Here is a 22894-nt window from a genome sequence, read left to right as displayed (position 1 = left end):
GATAATTGTTTCAGCTTACAAAACATCCATGAGGCCCAAATGAGCCACTGAGCACTTGTAAACTAAAATTATACATCATGTGGGCAATAAATCAAAGGAGTAGAATATTACCTGCTCTTGTGGGAGTCTCTCACTACTCACCCCTAGTCAAACTCTGGCTCAACTCAGAAGTTTCAATGCCAAAAGTGACAAGTCATCTGGATGAAATTTCAACACAAAGCCCATTATGAGGTGATGTTCTTCAGGATGCATAGTTAGCACGAGGATGTATTGTTTATAAATGACATTAACCTATGCTGTCGTTCATTTGGATGTGATTTATGTTAGACGTGTGATCTACACTTTCATTTTGTTTCGAGTTTCTCTCTCTCTCTTCCACATGAAATGTATCAGTATGTCTTAATTGGTTAAAATTGCACTATGATGCACAGCAAAATTGTTTAATCCAAAAAAAATTAACTCCTCTTTTAAGCATCAAGTTTTACTTTTATTGAAACAAAATGGCAGAGCAAATCTATTTAGAAAAAAGACTAAATTTTTCTACCTTTCAGTACATTACATAGCAAACCAGATATTGCACGGTTTGCACAACTGCAATGACCTATTAGCACTGAAACACCAGCACAACTTAAACTACCTTATACTTGAAATCGGGCCTTTACATCATTGATCATTAGTTGGTGAATTTTTATCTTCACCACAGAAACAAAAGCAAGAGGCAAGAGTTCAATAACACAACACATGATGATTGGATTTATGGGACTATAGGTTTCTATGAAAGTCCAAGCTAAATGGGTCAAATAGCTTCATGAATCTGTGCTTAGCTTTGTAATTACAGACACGTCCAGCAACTGTCAAGCACGAAAAAAGCTATTTTTTTTCAATAAACTTCTATGAAGAAGCCATGCTACTAACTTGGGCGTGCATCATTCATGGTTACAGGGTCCAAACCTTGGAATTCCCTATCCAACAACATCATTGACGCATCTCCACCACAAGGACTGCAACAGTTCAAGGTGGTCCACCACGCCTTTCTCAAAGGCATGAAGGATGGGCAAGAAATGTGACCTTGAAAGCATTATCTGCTTCCTGTGAACAAGTGAAACCTCATGTGAAGGTTTCCACGAAAAACATGGGGCACAAATCTGGATTTAATCCATCATGTACAGAATTGTGTAAGGTATATGATCTTACCAGCCAAACATGTGGAGAGAAATCCAGAATTGGGTTTTGTTAAAAAAAGCACATTTTCTAAACAGTCAGATTCATACTCAAAACATCCAATCAGCAACAAGTAACCAATATCAGAAACCCAAGTGAAAATTGAAAGTAATGAAAGTGTAGGGCCAAACGGATGTATTTCAGCTTTGTGGAATGTGATGACAGTGTTCTCTAAGGATCTATCCTTATGTCTCAAAGGCATGAGGAATTATACTAAAGGTTGCTGATGAAATTGATTCACAGGACATGGCAAACTATGACAAACTACAATAAACCTACAGGAGGTACAAGACAGGTTAGAAGAGTTGGCAAATGAGGTTCAATACAGAAAAATGTCAATTATATTTTGGAAAAATGAACTTGAAATGAAGTAAATAAGAAGGATCTACACATACTGACCTTTAAAAAAACAAGGGCAGATTGTTTAAAAAGTAAATGGGATTCTGGGTTTAATAGAGACTAAAAACAAAAATAGAGAGATGCTGTTGAATGTCTACAAGAGTTTGAGAGCTCAATCAGAAAGGATATTAAAGGGTTAGAAAGGGTATTAAACAATTTACATACTAGACATGACAAATTCTGGCTTTAAAGGGTTTGAAAGATTTCAAACCATTTCAGTGGACCCATAGTGGTTAAGTGGGATCAGACAGGTTTTTAAAATTACTAAGGGTTTTGAATGCAAAAGCAGCAAAAGATTATTTCGGCCTGCTGTGAATTTGTGGTCAATGCAATGGACTCAGGATTTCTTCTTTTTTGGTGAACACTCACTAACGAGTATTATTGCCCTCCTAAGAAACTTCATGTGACTGGTCATCGGTTCTGTGAGCCCTTGCGTGGCTGATGAGCCCGATCCTAGAGCCGCACTGCCGACTGCAAACTTCGTAGTTTGGAATTGGTCCTTGGACTCGAGATCGCTGGCATTCCTTTCTCAGGTTCCTTTTCAGACCTCCACTTGCCAAAAAAATTGTATCCCTTCAATCAGGACGTTCCTCCAGATGGGTTTCTTTTGACCAGGGGCCTCCCAGGTGTTGACATCTATGTTGCATTTCTTGAGGTAAGCCTTTAGGGCGTTTTTGAGTACTCCCTTTGTCCTCGATTTGTTCGGGTGCCTTCCTGGAGCTGGATGAAGATGATTTGCTTTGGTAGTCAGGACTCTGGCCTCCTAAGCATGTGGTCAGCCCAGCAGAGTTGGTTTCGGATGCTGGTGCTCTTGTATCCATTAAGGACACGGAGACATGATGCTGAGAATCCATATCAGACACTGCTGATGGTACCTCTCCAGGGCTTGTGGTGGCAACTGTACGTAGCCCAGATTTCTGAGCCGTATAGAAGAGTTGTGAGGACGACTGCCTTATGCACAAGGATCTTAGTACCAGCATAGATGTCACAGCCGAAGACTCTTATTGTTAAATGTCCGAAGGCAGTGCTTGCATATTGAATATGATGTTGGATCTCAGCGTTGATGTATAGATGAGAGGTGGTTCCCCAGGTACTGGAAACGTTCCACAGTTAGAAGGGTTTCTTTATTGATCTTAGTGGAGGGAGAAACTGGATCTTGCCCTGGGGCAGGTTGGTAAAAGATTAGATTCTTCAAGGTGGAGCCTGCGGCTGGTTCTTTAGTATGCTTCCGCGAACGTGTCAAGTCTGGCTTGGAGATTCTCTTCCAAGAGAGGAAAGGTGGCATTGCCATTCACATATTGAAGTTCCACAAGCGATGTCAGTGTTGTTTTCTTCTTGGATTGCAACCTGTTGAGGTTGAAAAGTTTCCCATCCATCCAGTAGACCAGTGGTTCCCAAAGGGTGTGACGCGCCACACTGGTGCGGCGAGAGAGGATGGCAAGTGTGGCGGGAAGATTCAAGGACAATCAAAGAAACATTTAAACACTGTTTAAACAAGCATCATTTTATACTTTCTGGATGTCCCATGATCATATTATAAAAGTAGTTGTGTTCTATGTTATGAATCAAGCACTGCGAGGAGTTGTTTTTTTTTTGTTTTTGAATGTGTTTCTTATCAATAAAAAATTTGGTGTGGCGTGAGCAAATTTTTATTCCGAAAGCGAGGCCCAGTGAAAAAAGTTTGGGAACCACTGCAGTAGACAATGTCCATTCCACTGGGAAGCTTGCTCTTGATACAGTGTAGGATGGTGGCAATGAAGATGGCGAAAAGGGTGATGACACATCCCTGCTTGACTTCAGGTTGACCTGGTTTCTGTCATATTTCTGGTGGTGAGGACGTTCACTGACATCTTATTGTGGAGGAGTTGGAGGACGTTGATAATTTCTCTGGACAACCAGCCTACGACAGGGTCTTCCATAGCACTTCCTGATTGACTGAGTCAAAAGTCTTGGTCAGATTGATGAAGGCCATGTAGCGTGGTTGATGTTGCTCATGCCATTTCCCTTCAAAATGTCGAGCAGTGAAAATTATGTCCTTTGTTCCACGCTTTGGAAGAAAGCCACACTGGCTTTCCGGAAAGATTTCTTCAGAGACTGAGAGAAGGTGGCTCGCGAGGATTCAGGTAATGAGCTTCCTAACAATAGAGAGTTTGGAAATTCCTTGGTAGTTCCCACAGTCTGCTTTGTCTCCTTTCTTGAAAATGGTGGCGATGATGGCAGCTGAGGTCACCAATGATTTCTTCTCTGTGCCAGATTTTCAGGAACAGCTGATGAAGGGTGATCTCATCTTCAAGTATGGAAATCTCCGCTGGAATCTCATCCACTCTTGCAGCTTTTCCATTCTTCATGTGTTTAATGGCAGCTTCTACTTCATACATGCTTGCTGGGTGTCCGAGCTCATCTTTGATGGGGAATTTTTGGGGATCTCCTCGAACACTACCTCATCTACGATTGCATCACAGTTCAGGAGTTCTTTGAAGTGTTCTCTCTTAAAGAATAATGCTTACTATGTCTCTCTGAAGGGTTCCAGCCATCATCCATACCAGTTTGAGGACTAGGGTGTTGGGTCCATATATTGCCTTGGTGGCACTGAAAAAGCCCCATATGTTGTGCTTGTCAGCAAGGAGTTGCAGCTCCTTTGCTTTCTCAGTCTACCATTGGTTCTTGTTTTCCCTAGTTCTTCTTTGTACCTCCACATTTGCTGTTTGTTGAGTTCTCTTTATCTTACTGGTGCTGTCGCTTTGCCAGGCACAGAAAGCTTTTCGCTCCTTGTCAATGAGGTCTTGCATGGTGTGGTCATTCTCATCAAACCAGTTTTAGCGTTTCCTGGTCTTGTACCTCAATGATTTATTTGCAGCTTGAGATGATGGCCGTCCAATTTTCAGTTTTCCTCCATTCTATTACAATGAACGCTTTAGAGATTTTGGTGAAAACATTGATGGACGTTGGCTTGCATGCTTCACTCCTGACGCCATTCAACTTTAATATTTTTTCTGAGCTGTTTCTTCATCTTCCACTGCTGCTGGTGGAAGTTGATGGACAGAGGAGTGATGAGCTGGCAGTCTGTCCAGGTCATCGCTTTGGTGATGAGAGCATGCTTTTGGTCTCGGGACTGAACAATGATTTAGTCCATCATATGCCAGGGCTTTAATCGTGAAAGTCTCTAGGAAGTCTTGAACTTGCCTTTTTTTTGGGTGGAACAATGAGTTAGTGATGACAAGCTTCTGTTCCGCATATTTGGTGAGCAGAAGAACCCCATTGGAGTTGCAGTTCCCAACTCCTTCCTTTCCAGGGTTGGAAGTCCTTCCCAACCCTGGCATTCAAGTCCTCAAGGAATATGATCTTATGTTTGTTCGTAATGTTGGAGTATGGCATCCAGGGTGGAGCGGAAGCCTTTGTTGGACTCATCATCAGCATCAAAGGTTGGGGCAGAGGCACTCACGACCATTGCCAGCTGGCTGCAAATTGTAAACGGAGAGTCATGAGGCATCCGAGAATCTGTTGACAAGTTTGTTCTTGATGACAAATTCAATTCCATGCATCCTGGGCTGATCCTCAGGTTTTTCGCTCCAGAAAATGATGTAACCCCCAACTTCTTCCCTCAGCTGCCCTTCGCCTGCTCTTCAAGTCCCAAAAGACCTGGCTGGCTGTAGGATTCGCATTCTAATCAGCATTCTGTAACTTGATTTTGTCTGTTTGCACTGTTTGAGAGCACATTTCCACTCCATCTGACGAAGGAGCAGTGCTCCGAAAGCTTATGGTATTTGCTACCAAATAAACCTGTTGGACTTTAACCTGGTGTTGTGAGACTTCTTACCGTGTTCACCCCAGTCCAACGCCGGCATCTCCACTTCAAGTCTCTTGCAGGGCAGCAACGCCAATGTTGAAGTGCCGGAGTTCACGGGCACCATGGGCAGTTTTAAAAACTATAATTTTTTTTTAAATAGCAAGGGCAGTAGAAAGGCATTGACTTGTCAGGGATGGTCAGCATGCATTTGTTTAAAGAAGGTCTTGCCTCACAAACCTGATTGAAATATTTGAGGAAGTGACAAGAAAGGTTGATGAAAGTAGTGTAGTGGATGTTGTTTACATGGATATTAGCAAGGAATTTGACAGGGTCCCAAATAGCAGATAAGTCACAAAAGTAAAACCCACGGGATACAGGGCAATCTAGCAAACGGGATCAAAAGGTGATTTAGTAACAGGAAACAAAGGATAATGGTCGAGGGATGCCCTTGCAAATGAAAAGTTGTTTCAAGTGGTGTTCCATAGGGCTCGATGTTGGGACCCTTGCTGTTCGTGTTATATATTAACGATTTGGGTGCGAACATGGAGGCACGATTGGAAAATTTGCAGACAACACAAAGACTGGCCAAGTAGTGGATAGTGCAGAGGATAGCTATAATCTACAAAACGATATTGATGGGTTGGTGGAGGGATTTTAACATAGATAAGTGTGAGCTAATGCATTTAGGGAGGTCAAACAGTTATAGGAAATAAATGGGAATATACTAAGAGGGGGTAGATGAAGTGAAACATCTTGGCGTACAAGTACACAGGTCCCTAAGTTCAAGTAGACAATGTTGTAAAGAAGGCATATAGAATGTTCTCCTTCATTGGCAAAGTTACAGAATATAATATTTAGGATACAATGTTGGAATTATATAAAACACTGGTGAGGCCACAACTGGAGTATTGTGTCCAGTTCTGGTCACCATGTTACAGGAAGGATGTAATTGCTCTGGAGCTCAGAGGGGGTTTACAAGAATGTTGCCATGGCTAGAAAAGTGTAGCTATGCGGTGAGATTAGATCGGTTGGAGTTATTTTCCTTGGAACTTGATTGAGGTATACAAAATAATGCGGGAAAGAGATAGAGCGAACAGGATAACATTGTTTCCCTTGGTGGAGAATTCTAGAACAATTGGTAGTAGGTGTAGAGAGGACACGAGGAATAACTTTTTTATGCTGAGGGTGTTGGGTGTCTGAAATTCATTGCCCAAGTTGGTGGTGGAGGGAGAGACCCTAAACGCTTTTTAAAAGTACCTGGATCTACACCTTATGTACTGTAAGCTACAGGGCTATGGGTTGGGTGCAGGAAGGTGGGATTAGAAAAAGCATCTGAGTATCCTCGGGTTGGCATAGGCAAGATGGGCCAAATGGCTGCAACTTCTGTGGTGTAATTTTCTATGGTTCAACATTCCAGTCGATTGTTCTGCAGGTTATTCATGAGGATTCGTGCATTTCAGGTTCCAAGGTTGAGTTTAACTTGGTTTTCTGACTGCAAATAGATGAGCCCGCTGGATGTGGTTTCCAGCAAAGTTGTAAACAGGACAGACTATTTTTAGGGAACCTTTTCTAACCCCTTTGCTATGCGAGGTGAGCAGAGTGGATCCTGAAGAGAGTTGCTCAGTCGTAAAGAAAACTACCGAAACGCTCCCCTCTTCTATTCCAAGAGCAAAACGACTGAATCAAACTCCACTGCCTACGTGCTGGTTTGAAGCTAGGGACTTCCAGTTCTCATGGTCCTGCCGCCATCACCTCCCGTCAATCAGGGCAGTGATTGAGTGTGTGTGGGGTGTGTTGGTTTCCTCTGGGTAGATGCCATGTGCAGGGCATCTTTTAACATGGGAATGCTGTTGCACATCAGCGGACAGATCCTTGACATAAGATAGGGAAATTTAGAAAAAACGTTTTCACAGAAGGCTCTTGCATGGAATGATATCCAAAAGTGGTTACTGAGGTAGAAATTATAATTTTTGATAAAAATGGTAATTATTTGAAAAGAAAGATTATAAACAGCTCTAGAGATGTTACATGAAAATTGGGTTAAGGTAGAAGGCTCCAACTGAAAAGCTAACGTGTGCATGCTAGGCCATAAAACCTCCTCCAAGCTAATAACTTGTGTGACTTTATTTTGCCAATATAAACCACAATGAAAACCGTAGCTCCCTCTCCTCTCCAAGATCCCATTTAAGTACTTTTGCACACATTTATATTTTAAAAATCTATAACGAGCATGCACTGCTTTCTCTTAAACCCGAGAATGAAAATATTTTTCTTTGAAATATAAGCATCTGAAGAAGTGGAACTTCCCACCTCCAACAGAAACAGGGCCAGATACTGAGCCCAATACAGAGCACCAGGTCTCTGCATAAAAACTCCAAAAGCAGCCTCGAGTATAATAATTTATCATAGCCCAGCCAATAGGTTTAATATTGTTCTAACGTGTGATGCTTATGTCAAAATTGCTTTCACCACTATCGAGTCTAAAACCACCAACACCTCAAACGCCTGTCACAGTTCAAATGTTTTCTCTGGGCCACATTTGAAAAGTCATTTAGTTCAAGTGATCATATGAAAACTTTACACGCTAAATCAAAATAACACTGTTTAGAGTATGCTAATCACAATTTGTAGAACACCGGCAAAATTAAAAAGCACTTGAGTTGAATGCAACACCACATTTATTCATCCCTTTCCTGACATTACAGATCAATATTAATCCCTACAAGCAAAAAGTTTGTGTACCCCATTTTCTCCTCTTGCATTTTCAATTCTATCCTCTTAGACTGGAGGAAGCAGATCAAGATTACCCACTTACCATTCTTCGAGATATGTTAAGAACTGCCGAGCTTTCATGAAAAGTTTTTCAAACTTTATATGAGGGTTAAGAAAGAATAGGAAAAAAAAATCACTGGATGCATTTCAAGGCAATCATTTGTTTTGTATTTATGGTGATAATACAGGTCAGAGTTTTTTTTTATGATGGATAAAATTTTAAGCCAACTCATGAGAGATAAAGTCTATCTTACCAGACCCAAACATGTAATGACACAAAATGCTGAAAAATACTCAGTAGGTCTGGCAGCATCGACACAGACATCACTCCAAGAAGATCGCGCATATCGACACAGACATCACTTTAACCTGGTGTTGTTAAAACTCTTACAGCATCAAGAAAAACAGTTAACATTTCAGGTAGGTGGTTTTTCATCAGAATGAGGTTCTGAATTGGTGTTCTGATCAAAGATCGCCAACCTGAAAAGTTAACACTATTTCTCCTTTCACAGATGCTGCCAGCTCTGAATATTTCCAGCATTTTCTGCTGTTATTTCAGATTTTTAACATCCACAGCATTCTACTTCAGTGTTAGACCCAAACATGCTGTTTGCAAATTGGTTCAGTTTCTCCCTTTAAACAGAGATGTGTTATGTTGCAGAGATTGCATGTGGCAAAGAATAGAACTTGCGTCATGTGCTAATACAGGAACAACGTTTTGGGAATACCGCTGTCAGGAGAGTTTTGAGGTGTACAACAAAATGGAAACTGTTGGGTGAAAACAGGACAGGCATGGGTTGAATAATCATATATCCACACAGCAGCTACAAAATCCAACTCAAAAGATCACACCTAGGCCACCAATAAAACAGCCAACTCAAAATTTGCACCTGACACAAGGGCAGATGTCATGGGCAAAGGGGGAATTTTTGTCACTCATCACAGGATACAATACATGCAAAAATGTTTATATAGCCAAGTGTAATGATTATTTGTTTTGCGTTTAAAAAAAGCTGTCTTCCAAGATGGAACAAGCATGCAAATTGCAACCAAAACGTGTTTTTGGGTACAACTGCTTCTATGGTTCAAATGGGGAAAGTGCCGATAGAACCTCCGCTTAAGGAACAAAGATGACAATTCTATCCTACCATCTTCTTGGCCTCTCATTCAATCTTCCCTTCTAGACTTTCCTCCAAGTTTCTGAATGTAAATTTTCACCATGTTCAATCATAAAAACAGAGAGCATTACTCTAAATATTGTATGTTAAACTTCTCCTATCTATTCCAATATCTTATACACAAGGCATTAGTCTACTGAAGCTCCACAGCACAGGTGTTACAATACCTTTGTGGATGAAACATGACTACGCAGCAAACAGGTGCGAATAAGGAATTATGAAAGCAGAACAAATGCTTGCACCCAACATTTCTCCCTGGTGCTGTCAATCCAAATGGTCAGGAAATATGACTGCAGGGAAAAACACAATCATAAACTAATTTTCTAAGGACTTTGGTGAACTGTGTATATTTTAAAATGTACATTGTCACACTTGTCAACTTAAGGGACGTTTTTTACACAGAGAGTGGTGGGGGCCTGGAATGCGCTGCCAAGATGGAGGGTTATAGGTAGGCCTAAAAGGTAGGGATATGTTCGGCACAACTTGTGGGGCCGAAGGGCCTGTTTGGGCTGTAGTTTTTCTATGTTTCTAAGTAGGGTGGTGGAGGCAGACACGCTGACATCGTTTAAGACTTACCTGGATAGTCACATGAGCAGTCTGGGAATGGAGGGATACAAACGAATGGTCTAGTTGGACCAATGAGCGGCACAGGCTTGGAGGGCCGAAGGGCCTGTTTCCTGTGCTGTACTGTTCTTTGTTCTTTGTAATGCATTGCAAATTCCTGCATTGTAACTTCCTAAGTCAGCATTATTAATACGAACTGCCCATGTAAACTTGTTACAGTATTATACTCTCCCCCAGTAGAGGTGTTGAAGTATCCATGGCTAAAGTACGTAATTACAACATGACAAGTTTTCAAAAGTAGTTGCTATGTGTGAATACGGGAATTTAGAATTGCAATGCAAGATAAGGACACAACATATAACTTTAAAACAGAGATTAGTTACATCTTGATGCCCTGTTCCAATTATACCCCTACCTCTAACTTCCCTTAAGATGACACTTAATCCTGACTCCCTATATGCAACCTGACAGATCAGCTATATAATTTGCTTCACAAGTTCCAAACTCTGCTGATCCCATTCCTACAGCAGAGATATTTTCTTTTCTTCATTTTCCATAGGCAATGTCACAATGGAGCCGCTAGTATCATGGACTTTTCTACCCATGTTCCACCTACTCTGCCCAATCAACTCCCAAAAGATTTGATGAACTTTCATGTTTAATAACCCTGGATCAGGTTAGCTGACACGAATTTGCCTAGTTCCCATCTTAATCCTTAAAATATTATAATTTTGCTTCAACTCCTCTAGCCAGTATCCATTGCATACATCACTACTCTTCTACCGGTGTTTTGCTCAAACTTCCTAATTGTTTTAATATCCCTCACTTTGAAACAACAACCCCTTTATACTTGACGTTGCTACACTAAAAAAAGTGTTTGGATCTAAATTCCACAAACCTTAAGGTTTTTTATGGGGGCAGCGCTACTAAGGCCAGCACTTGTTGTCCATTTCTGATAATCAAACTTATCAAATGGCTTGCCAGGCCATTTCAGAGGGCAGTTAAGAATCAACCACATTGCTGTGGAATCTGAAGTCACCAGACCAAGCAGGGATGGCAGATTTCACATTAGTGAACCAGTTGGGTTTGTAACAACAATTATAGTTTCACAGTCACCATTACAGAGATTATCTTCCAATTACAGAGTTATGTAATAATTGCAGGTAAATTCCACCAGCTGCCTGGTGGGATTTAAACCCATGCCCACTGTGCATTAGCCTGGGCCTCTGGATTATCAGTCCCATGGCATTACCACTACACCACCGTCTGCCCTACATACTTCTTCCCATAAGACAGAGAAGTCCCAGGGCTGCTAATCTCTCCTCATAACTCTTACGGCTTAATTCTGGAATCATTAACAATCTTCCTTCGCATTCTTTCCAATGCCAGCATGAGACCCAAATTCTGCACAGAACTCCTGATTTGATTTATTATTGTCATATGTATTAGTATAGTGAAAAGTATTGTTTCTTGCGCTCTATACAGACAAAACATACCGTTCATAGAGAAGGAAACGAGAGAGTGCAGAATGTAGTGTTACAGTCATAGCTAGGGTGTAGAGAAAGATTTTGTTTAATCAAGGTCAAAATAAAATTTTAGAATTACCTCACTACGTAGTGGTTGCATCCCAAGTTTAAACATATCAAATTGCATCTACCGCTTTTCTGCCAATGGCTCTAGTTTTTTTTGAGCTCTTTGGATTTTCACACACTTATCTTGAAATTCAGACACTACATAATCCTATCCTCTATATCTAAAAAGATAAACAATAGCTGCTCAATCCATGCCACTATAAAACAGCTGCCACCCAAATTCCTCGTGCACCACTGCATGCTGTTGTCTATCCAACCATCCAGTTGCTAATCAAGACTAATATACGTCATCAGTTATCCCATGCACCTGAATATTATGTTAAATTATTCTTTTCATTCATTGAGCAAAAGGAGCTCCAAGAAATGACGACAACAGGAAAATTTGTAATTTTCTAAAGCAGTTCACTTCAGAAGCAGGAGCTACTGTCACCGGGAAAAGACTACAAAAACTGTTATTGATGCTCTACTGTTATCAGCCACTAGGTGTATTTTCAGCAAAGTAAGATGAGTCGATTAGACCAAGAACCATCCATTTCATTTCAGCAAGCTGTTCCATCTGGCAGCCCAACCAAGAGCTGACAAAACTTATGTTCAAGTTCAAATGAGAAAGCTCTAAAACACTAACCTGTGAGAAACTAGTCAACTGTCTGATTACGGGCCACCTTTACAAACAAATTGCAACACAAGCCAAGTGGAAAAGATTCTTCTTCCCTCAAAAAAACGTGAAGAATTCTAGTACATTAGATCAGTTATAAAGCATGTTTTGGTTGAGACAACTACATGGAATTTGGGATCAAGCCCAAAGGCTGAAGTCAACATACAGCAGATTTTTTGCTCAAGGAGATTAAATGGAATTTACATATGACAAAATGTGCAAGATCAACATATGTTCTCCCAACAAACACTATACTGTACCACATAACATTTAAAGTTGTAAAATTACTTGCATCATTTGATGCTGTTAGAATGGCTGACTAAAATAAAATATGATTAAAAAACAAATGCTGCACACTGATAAATCTCACTACAACTTGCATTTACATTACATTTTTAAAATACTGCATTGCCCAAAGCACAGCACAGGAGCATTCAGACACAATGTGAGCAGCAAGTCTCAAATGGAGATATTAGGACAGGTGACCAAAACCATGGTCAAAGAGGTAGGTTTTAAACAGCATCTTAAAAGAAAAGCACACTGAGGGAATGGATTTCAGAGTTTAGGGTTTAGACAACTGGTGGCACAGCCATCAAGGGGGGGGTAAGAGAAAGGACTCAGAAGACATTCGCATTGGAATAACAGTGCTTTCAATGGGTTTCATGACTGGATGTTACAGAGATTGGGAGGGATATGGCAATGAAGGTATTTGAGCACAAGGCTGACAATTTCTAAGTCAGTGCATTGTTGGACTGCGAGCCAATGTAGTCCACTGAGTGAGCAGAGGGTCAAGGAACTTGGTGCGATTAAAACAACAATGATGAAGAAAAGTGTTATATTGATTCATCTCCATACTTTCAACAAATATGAAGCATGCAGATTAAATATTTGAATTTTTAAAACGTATGAATGTCAAACATATGAAGTACAAAACCTATAAACATAGTTCGTCAGTACATAACTAATCTGTTATGATTTGAAATCCAGACATCTGGCAGTAGTTCCACCTTAATCCTGTTTTTCTATGTTGGAACATCTTTATAAATCAAAAGTTAACAAGTTGGACCTCACTAAATTCTACTCAAAATAAATGTTCGCGGGACGGATTCAGCAACAATATTTTCGTTCACACGCTCCTCAACTAGTCGAAACGGCGAGGGGGGGAGTAAGAGATGAGACACCGCAGCGGTAACGTCTTGACATTTTCTCACACAAAAAAAATGCAACAAAATAAAACGTCAGTGATCTCCATTGTGGCATGAATAAATTCTTGGATGGCACGTCTTGAAAAATAGGCAAAAAATAATCCCAATCCCCCTCCTCCTCCAACCCAGTGGACAACAAACATATTCACGGTGGCATTAATAAATTATTGGATAGCACATCTTGAAAAATGGACAAAAATAATCCCAATCCCCCTCTTCCTCCAACCCAATGGACAACAAACATATTCATTGTGGCATTAATAAATTCTTGGACGGCACGTCTTGAAAAATAGACAAAAATAATCCCAATCCCCCTCCTCCTCCAACCCAATGGACAACAAACATATTTATTATGGCATTAATACATTCTTAGATGGCACATTTTGAAAAATAGACAAAAATAATCCCATCCCCCCACTCCTCCAACCCAAATGGACAACAAATAGATTCAAAAACGTGCAGATCTAAATATAAAGCGAACCAAAAAAGAACTAAGGTATAGGTCTTGCTCCAAATAAACCATAGTCTAGTAGGCATAAAGTGTAACATGCCCAGGAAATATGCAATGCCAACACACACATACATATATATATATATATATATAAAATATCCGGCTCTCAGAGACAGGCACAGACTTGTTTATGAAGCAGGCCCCGATTACTGCTGGCTTACCAGATCGAGTTTTTCAGTTTCTGCTGCAGTGCACTCGCCTCCGACTCTGCCATGCCGGGCACCAGGGACGGCAGAGCCCCGCTGCCCTCTTGTTTGTGGAGCTGTTGCTCGGGCTCCGGCTGCTCCTCTGCCATGGTGATGGTGCGGAGACAGAGAGAGGAGGAAGGGGGGAGGGAGTGAAGCTCTCAGCAAGTGGGAGGGAGGAGAGAACGACAGGAGGGAGGAGGTAAAGGGGGGGTGTTGTTGGGGGGGTTCACGCACAGCGGACTAGGCCGCAAACTCCTGTCGGCTCCCCCCCCCCCCCCCAGCAGTCAGTCAGTCAGCCAGCCAGCAGCGCCTCCCCCACCGCCACCACCACCCTCACCCTCCCCGCCTCACAGGCCGCTGCCAGCTGCCCCTGGCCCGGGGGTGGGACGAGGACGGTGGTGGGGAGGGGGTGGGTTTATTCAGCACAGAGCCGCGGCTCGGGCAGCCCGCTCTCCCCGCCTCTGGCGCATCGCTCCGGGCCGGAAGGCAGCTCCGTCAGTCAGTCAGTGAGTGAAATGTGTCGGAATGACCGGGGATTTGGGCTGGAGAGGCGAGCGGGAGGTTTTCCGGGTGGTTGTTGTTGTGAGGGGAGCGGGCCGGGCAGGGGGTGAGGGCCCGGGTGGAGGGGGGTTAAATTCCGGACTCGCCGCCCATCACCGCGGCTCTTCACCCTGCTGCACCGCGCAGGCGTGCCCGCACACCGCGAGGAGGGGAAACCAGGGTCCTAATGCCCCTCCGCTGCTATTGCACTCCTCTGGGGCAGGCAGTGGCGTAGTGGTATTGTCACTGGACTTGTAATCCAAAACCTATACCTTGCCCCCAGCGCAAGATCTGGGGGGGAGGCTCTCGGTTCACATCCCACCATGGCAGATGCTGAAATTTAAATTCAATTTTTTAAAAATCTGGATTTGAAAAGTCTGATGACCATGAAATCATTGTGGATTGTCAGAAAAAACCCATCTGGTTCACTAATGTCTTTCAGCAAAGGAAATCTGCTGCCCTAACCTGCTCTGGCCTACATGTGACGATGATGTGGAGATGCCGGCATTGGACTGGGGTAAGCACAGTAAGAAATCTCACAACACCAGGTTAAGGTCCAACAGGTTTATTTGGTAGCACAAGCTTTCGGAGTGTCGCTCCTTCTTCAGGTGAGTGTAAGAAGCGACACTCTGAACACTTGTGCTACCAAATAAACCCGTTGGACTTTAACCTGGTGTTGTGAGACTTCTTACTCTGCGTGTGACTCCAGAGCCACAGCAATGTGGTTGAGCCACACTCACCTGATGTGGGGGCAGCGCTCCAAAAGCTCATGCTACCAAATAAACCTGTTGGACTTCAACTTGGTGTTGTGAGACTTTTTACTGTGCCCACCCCAGTCCAACGCTGGGATCTCCGCACCATGGCCCTCTGAAAGATATGCTGGTTAGGTGCATTGGCCATGCTAAATTCTCCCGGAGTGTGGCAATCAGGGGATTTTCTCAGTAACTTCATTGCAGTGTTAATGTAAGTCTACTTGTGACACTAATAAATAAACTAAAAAAATGGAGGGTGTTTAGGGATGGGCAACAAAATGCTGGCCCCAAGCAGTGTTGCCCACATCCTGTAAATGAATAAAAAAGTAAATCCCTCCAGTGCAGAAGGAGGCCATTCAGCCCACAATTTTTTTTCGCATGATCAATGAACCTAACCAGTACGTCATTCAAACTGTGGGAGGAAACCAGAGCAACCGGAGGAAACCCACACAGTCACGGGGAGAACATGCAGACTCTGCACAGACAGTGGCCCAAGCGGGAATCAAACCCGGAACCCTGGAGCAGTGCTAGCCACATGCCACCCAATTCCATGGTACTCCAGACTTTTGCCTTGTAGATAGTGGCCAGGTTTTGGGAGTCATGCAAACTTGACCTTGCCACCCATTATGTAAAATTATATCATTTTATGGTCACTCATCCCTAAAGGTTATTTTGCAACAAGCTTATTAAGTATTCCTTTCTCATTACATAATACTATATCAATAGTCTGTCCTCTAGTCAGTTAAATAATTAACTCCCGGGTCTCTGCACGCCGCCCCCCTCCCCCCCACCAAGGTCCCAGTCCCGTGTCCCCACACCCCCATTCCCAGGTCCCAATTCCCCCAGCACATCTTTGGACACTAAGGAACCATTTAGCATGGCCAATCCACCTAATCGGCACATCTTCGGGCTGTGTGAGGAAACCAGAGCACCCGGAGGAAACCCATACAGACAGTCACCCAAGGCCGTAATTGAACCCAAGTCCCTCGTGCTGTGATGCAGCAATGCTAACTACAGTGCCAGTGAGCTGCCTGGGTCCCTGTGCCTCCTCCACCCCACTCCCGGGTCCCTGTGCCCCACCCCCAGGTCCCTGTGCCTCCCCCCCCCCCCCACTCCTGGGTCCCTGTGCCCCCTCACTCCCGGGTCCCTGTGCCCCACCCCCACTCCTGGGTCCCTGTGCCACCCCCCCACTCCCGGGTCCCTGTGGCCCCCTCCACTACTCCCGGGTCCCTGTGACCCCCTACTCTGAGTTCCCTGTACACCCTCCCCACTTCTGGCTCCCTGTGCCCCCCCCCTCCCCCCCCACTCCTGGGTCCCTGTGTCAACCCCCCCCCTCCCCACTCCCGGGTCCCTGTGGCCCCCTCCACTACTCCCAGGTCCCTGTGCCCCTCTACTCCGTGGTCCCTGTGCACCCCCCCCCCCCCACTGCTGGGTCCCTGATCCCCCCCCCACCCCCAGGTCCCTGTGCCCCCGATTTGGCCCTCCTCCATCCCTACGGACCCTAATCCGCCCCCCCCCCCCCCCAGCTCCTTATGGTTCCTCTTTCCCCCAGTGTTTTAATGTATCATTCCCAGGGCTCCAAATAGCTCCCTCTCTCTATGGTCATAATGCACCCATCCCCAGAGTTCTAATGACACCCTCCAAGTCCTAATGCATCCCTCCCCCAGGGTCCTTATGTCCTCTTATCTCCCGGGTCCCAATGTCCTCCCCACTCCTGGGTCCTAATGTTCTCCTCCTTGGCGTCCGTGTCTGTTCACCCCTCCCCCGCTCAGGGTCCTAAAGTCTCCACCCCCCATCCTCCTAGGTCCTAATTCCCCTCCTACCCAACCCCTCTTAATGCCCCTTCTACCATAGTTCCTAAGACCCCCTCACTTCCCATTTGCCTCCTCGACCACTTGAATTCCAATGTCCGCCCTTCCCCGGATATGTAGCAGATCCGGATTGCAAAGAAATGGGATGAGATGTAAAATTGTATGAGTTGTTGTGCAAAAGCACAAGCTTTTATTGATATGTGTATCTTTTTAATTATTAAAGTCATGATGATTGCACGTATTTGATGTGATTAGTATTCCACTGGATTCATATGTTCCAGTTACAAAATCATACATCACAGGAGGAGCCATTTCGTAGAATCCCTACAGTGCAGAAGGGGGCCATTTGGCCAATCAAGTCTGCACCGACCACAATCCCACCCAGGTCCTATCCCCACATATTTACCGTGCCAATCCCCTGACACTAGGGTCAATTTAGCATGGCCAATCAACCTGACCTGCACATCTTTGGATTGTGGGAGGAAACCGGAGCACCCGGAGGAAACCCACGCAGACACGGGGAGAACGTGCAAACTCCACACAGACAGTGACCCAAGCCGGGAATCGAACCCAGGTCCCTGGAGCTGTGAGGCAGCAGTGCTAACCACTGTGCCACCCTATCGTATCAACCCTAGCTCTTTAAAGTAGCAGTCCAATTCATTCCAATCCCCCATGCTCTTTCCCCATACCTAGCATGGGGAAAGTCCTTTGAGCATTTGAAGTCAGATCTTGGTTTTGGCTGTTTTATCTTTTATGCAAAGTATAATGTTGATTCTGTGACATGCAATAAATACTTTGATATTACTTTAGGTCAAGATTGATGGTTCTCCTCTCTTTGCTGGGGGATAGTTTCACAGGTAAAATTAAGAGGACTTTATTCATGTGGGATCCTCATTAATGAATGTAAGTGCACTACTCAACTGCAGCGGCATCACATTGTCACTGCATCTTGTCCTTGACAATGAACACTTCCCGCAGAGTCTTCTATGCAAGATTGCAAGAGATATTTTGCCTCACAGCACCAGGGACCCGGGTTCAATTCCAGCCTTGGGTGACTGTGTGGAGTTTGCACGTTCTCCCTGTGTCTGTGTGGGTTTCCTCCAGGGTACTCCAGGTTCCTCCCACATTCCAAAGGATGTGTATTGGCTATGCTAAATTGCCCCTTAGTGTCAGGGGATTAGCAGGCTAAACACATGGGGTTAAGGGGAGAGGGCCTAGGTGGGATTGTTGTCGATGCAGTCTCAATGGGCCAAATAGCCTCCTTCTGCACTGTAGGGCTTCCATGGTTCTATGATTTCCATGGCTCTTAGGCTTTTTGAAGTCATGTTCACCACGGATGGCATTAAGGCTTAGGTAACGAGGATGCCAGCACAACTCAAGGGTATCCAAGACTGCAAGAGAATTAACACAATTTTTTGAAGGTTTGATCTAACATTGGGTAGTAGGCTTACGTCTGAGTTGGAGGTTACAGGATTAATCCCACTCCAAGGCCTGAACATTTAAACTAGGCTAACAATCCGCTATAGCAGAGGGACCTGTTCGAGGAACCTGTTCGAGGAACGAGCTCTTATTTTGGGAGGATGCAAAAAGCACAATTTGAAAAAAAGCAGGATATTCTCCTGGTGTCCTGGCCAACATTCTTCTCTCATCCAACACTAACAAATGAGGATTAAATACTCATTCTTTTGCTCCTTCTGGAAACATGCAGTGCGCAAAAGTAGCTGTGGTATTCACCTATATAATAAAAGGCATCCTACTTCAAATTAATTTAATGTATGCTGAGCACAAAACTTTTGAGATTTTTCTGAGAGATGTGATAAGATGCAATATAAATGCAAATCTTTATTTTCTTTTGCCATCATCTCATGATTTCAATAAGCTCATGCAGAAACTACTTAAACAAACTGTTTAAAACTGCACAGAGATAGGAAGGTTTGCATTCCACTGAATCTGGTTAATATTTGTACTGTCTGGAGCATTTTACGAAACAAGTGTAGTTGGCGGCATAAGTGTCAACATTCCTTTCACAGCCGGATGATTGAGTTCCAGGATTTTTGACATCTCAATCCACCATCCATGTGTACCAACGTGACTCAGTAGTTTTAATTTGTTTGTAAGGCCTTGAACAAATAATATATTCCATTTCAAAATAATTGAAGACAACTGTAACTGCAGCAGACTTCTATGGAAACACTTGGTGCCTGTAGGGATTTATACCCCAAGATACCAAAGGATGTATGATAGTGAGAGGCTTTGTGCAGGACAACACAGCACAAATAAAGCACAGGAGAAGTCAGATAATAGAATAGAATCCCTACAGAATCCCTGCAGAAGGAGGCCATTCAGCCAATCGAGCCTGCACTGACAACAATCCCACCCAGGCCCTATTCCCATAATCCCATGTATTTACCCGGCTAATCCTCCTGACACTAATGGTCAATTTAGCATGGTCAACCCACTGAACCTGCACATCTTTAGAGTGTGGGAGGAAACTGGAGCATCTGAAGGAAGCCCACACAGACACAGGGAGAACATGCAAACTCCACACCAACAGTCACCTGAAATCAGTTTTGAACCTAGGTCCCTAGCACTGTGAGGCAGCAGCACTAACCGCTGTGCCACCGTGCTGCCCCAATAACCAGTAACCTTTTCAGAACCTGATATTTCATGTGGCAGAAGTGGGTTGTGATAAAAGGCAGGTTGTGAGTTTTTGCTTCATTGACACAGATGTATCCTTCAGAACATAACTACATGTTAATTCTTGATGGCATGAATAGATATTCACTTCTTAGATGTGACAAACCACAATTTTTCAGCAGGCAATAGGCATGCCCCAGTGTTTTTATAAGTAGGTTTTTTTCTACATTAAAAAACATATATCTGTTCCTGCCAACATTTGCCATTATCTATGTCACACATTTATAATAGAAACTGCTTATGTTAACTTCTCATGCTGTAATTAGAACTTCCCCTCCCCACATTGGAAATGCTGCAGCATCTGCCATGACAGATCAACCAAAAAAAACACACACACACACACACACACGTATAGTTGTATATATGTGTGTGTATATGTGTGTGTGTGTATTATATATACAGTGTGTACTCCATTAAAAATTATGTCAACATTTCCTTTGGGAATTCTCCGAGTTAAAATGTTCATATTTTCCTGTTGGATTGAGCCTTTGGTTTAGTTATAGCGGTTCCTGCATTTGAATCACAATGTCAAGGAGTCAGGCCCCACTCCAGTCAGCATCAGTGAGGAGAGACTAAATTTTGACTCTTAAAATATTGGGTGTCCTCCAGTGAGGTATTCATGTCTGGATGGAGTGACCACTGGCTCAGTGGTTTGGCTGTGGTTTAGTAGAATTCTGCCACTGTGTCTTAGGTGTTGAGCGTAGGCCCCATTGAAGCCAATCCAAGCAAGTTGAGACCAAAGTGTTGGCTCTGAATACTGGACAGATATCCTTGCACCTGATGGGTACAAGTTACAAACTCATTAGGCCCTATTTTACCATTTTGATTCTAAGTGCTGGGCGGACTTGAATCTGTGCATGATTCAAATCCAACTTTTAGACCCGTTCTCAGGCGCCCCCATACGCACTCTGCCTGAAAAAATAGCAGCGATTCTGAATCGCACTGCACAAGCCTGTGGGCGGGGCTTATCACGCCCAAAACACTGCAGCCCCGATCGGAGCCTCCAACTGCGCAGACGTGGTAAAAAAAAGTAGAAAAATGCTGCCTTGCCACGTCACTCCTAGACCGGATAATGCCTCCCCCTGGCCCCCACAGATATTGCCCCACCCCCACAACATAACTGACCCCCTTATCCCCCACCCCCACCGATCACAGCCCCTGCCCCCCTTCCACCCCCCACCGATCACACGCAGAGTGGCAGCAGACCCCCCCTTCGCCCCCACCGATCACACACAGAGTGGCAGCGGACCCTCCTGTCCCCCCCGCCCCTGTCCCCCCACGCCTCCCCTACCCACCAGCAAGCCACCTGACCCACTTCCCTCCTCCCCACACCATCAATCTGAGTCAGAGAGCCACCGGAAACTCGGAACTTATCTCCTCAGAAACTGGAGCGCCCAAATCGGACCTTTGCGGACCATGTCTGTTTTATGTCTGCCGAATCTGGACGGGCGAACACGGTGGTAAAGGGGGAAGTGCCCATAAGTTTGGGTGTGCAGCCCATTAAGTCAATTTAAATGCATGCATTTAATGCGTTTAATGCATTAACGCATTAAATGTGCAGAGGCGGGTGCAGAGGCGGGCACAGATCGCGCTACTTGCCTCAACGCCCGACTTTACCAAGTTTTCACTCCCGAAAACGGGCGCAACTTGATGGTAAAATTAGGTCCATTGTGTAGGACAGATAGGGCTCTTTAGTCTTCTTTACAGCCCACCAAGGGGAAGGTGTTCCAAACTTATAAACTTGAGGTGAGATAACAGGGAACCACCTCAGATGCTCTTGCTGGGTGAAATGTGTCCACCGATCTCATATAGGATTATTACATCCTCAGTAAGTGTGGCAGTTCAGTGATGTGTAGATGTTAAATTATTAACTGTGCAACTTCTTCCTAGTCGACATGAATGAGTTAAACAGTGGGCCACAGCATTGTGAGACTTCCAGAGTCCAGGGTCAGAGTGGTACCCAACAGGTTCTGTTGCTGGAAGAAACTTGATTCCTCACATATCTTTAGCCCACATTTTGTGGTGCTAATGATGTTGAAACTGTCAGTAGTCACTGTCGTTACTCCACTAAAACTAATAGTAATTTCTGGTGTCCATGTGTGTGCAGAACGGCAGAAATCCTGAGGTTGCTATCAGAGATTCTACACTTCGTCAGTGGCTGTACTGTTAGTGTCCCCCTCAGAAGTTAATCAATTAGAAATCATTAAATTGACAAAAACTTTCACTCTTAAGCTGTGCACCTTAAAAGTGTTACACCTTTAAAGTTTAAACTTTCTTTATTAGTGTCAGAAGTAGGCTTACATATACACTGCAATGAAGTTGCTGTGAAAATCCCTTGGTCCCCACACTCCGGCACCTGCTCGGGTACATTGAAGGAGAATTTAGCATGGCCAATCCACCTAACCATGGTGAGTGAGATGTAACTGGGTTTTTAACTGACTCTGGGACATGAATTTCACATTTGTGGAATGCCAATTTTCTTCACAATGATTAAGTTCCACACCTTTTAAAAAAAAGTACATTTTACTTTTTTTGAGGTTTATCTTGATTTTAATGCTTATTCAATCATTGTCATTTACTTACCCATTTGAAAATTTAAATTAAAAATGAAGGATATTAAGTGCTTTTAACTTCCTGGTTTGCTGTGTGTGTGTGTGTGTGTGTACATCAACATGATTGGCTCCTTGCTTGCCTGCTGGTGTCATAGCTGCTTCACACCATCCCCTTGACTTGTCGCTGGATTTAAATCGCCTTTGAGAACGGGGAGATTTCCGCCACAGAGATCACTAGATCTTTCCATAGAATCCCTACAGCGCAGAAGGAGGCCTTTCGGCCCATCGAATCTGCACCGACAACAATCCCACCCAGACCCTATCCCTGTAACCCCCATATTTACCCTGCTAATCCCTCTAGCCTATGCATCCTGGGACACTAAGGGGCAATTTAGCACGGCCAATCAACCTAACCTGCTCATCTTTGGACTGTGGGAGGAAACCAGAGCACCCGGAGGAAACCCGTGCAG

General features: G+C 44.0%; 2 protein-coding genes across 7 annotated transcripts in view; one reads left to right on the top strand and one right to left on the bottom strand.

Annotated features, from left to right (window-relative positions):
• Positions 1-14763, bottom strand: part of LOC144511278 (DNA-binding protein RFX7-like) — a 77343-nt gene extending 62580 nt beyond the window's left edge. The window contains exon 1 of one of the 2 annotated variants that reach the window (XM_078241446.1): positions 14046-14763. In XM_078241446.1, coding sequence (XP_078097572.1) covers positions 14046-14179 — 134 coding nt within the window. In that variant the 5' untranslated portion in view covers positions 14180-14763. The remainder of the gene's footprint in view (positions 1-14045) is intronic. The other variant, XM_078241445.1, reaches the window with a different exon arrangement.
• tex9 (testis expressed 9) overlaps positions 14359-22894 on the top strand; it is a 108706-nt gene continuing 100170 nt past the window's right edge. Inside the window, exons 1-2 of one of the 5 annotated variants that reach the window (XM_078241451.1) lie at positions 14359-14578; positions 17986-18032. Coding sequence is in view for 2 of the 5 variants with exons in the window: in XM_078241454.1 (XP_078097580.1) it covers positions 15100-15129 (30 nt within the window). In the remaining 3 variants the exon portion in view is untranslated. Of the gene's footprint in view, positions 14579-15032; positions 15130-17985; positions 18079-22894 lie in introns of those variants that run through there. The other 4 variants (XM_078241450.1, XM_078241452.1, XM_078241453.1 and 1 more) reach the window with 4 other exon arrangements.

This window comes from Mustelus asterias, chromosome 24 (genome assembly GCF_964213995.1).
Source record: "Mustelus asterias chromosome 24, sMusAst1.hap1.1, whole genome shotgun sequence".
Taxonomy (NCBI): Eukaryota; Metazoa; Chordata; class Chondrichthyes; order Carcharhiniformes; family Triakidae; genus Mustelus; species Mustelus asterias.
The sequence above is the reverse complement of the archived record's forward strand: the minus strand, read 5'-3'. Positions and strand labels throughout refer to the sequence as shown.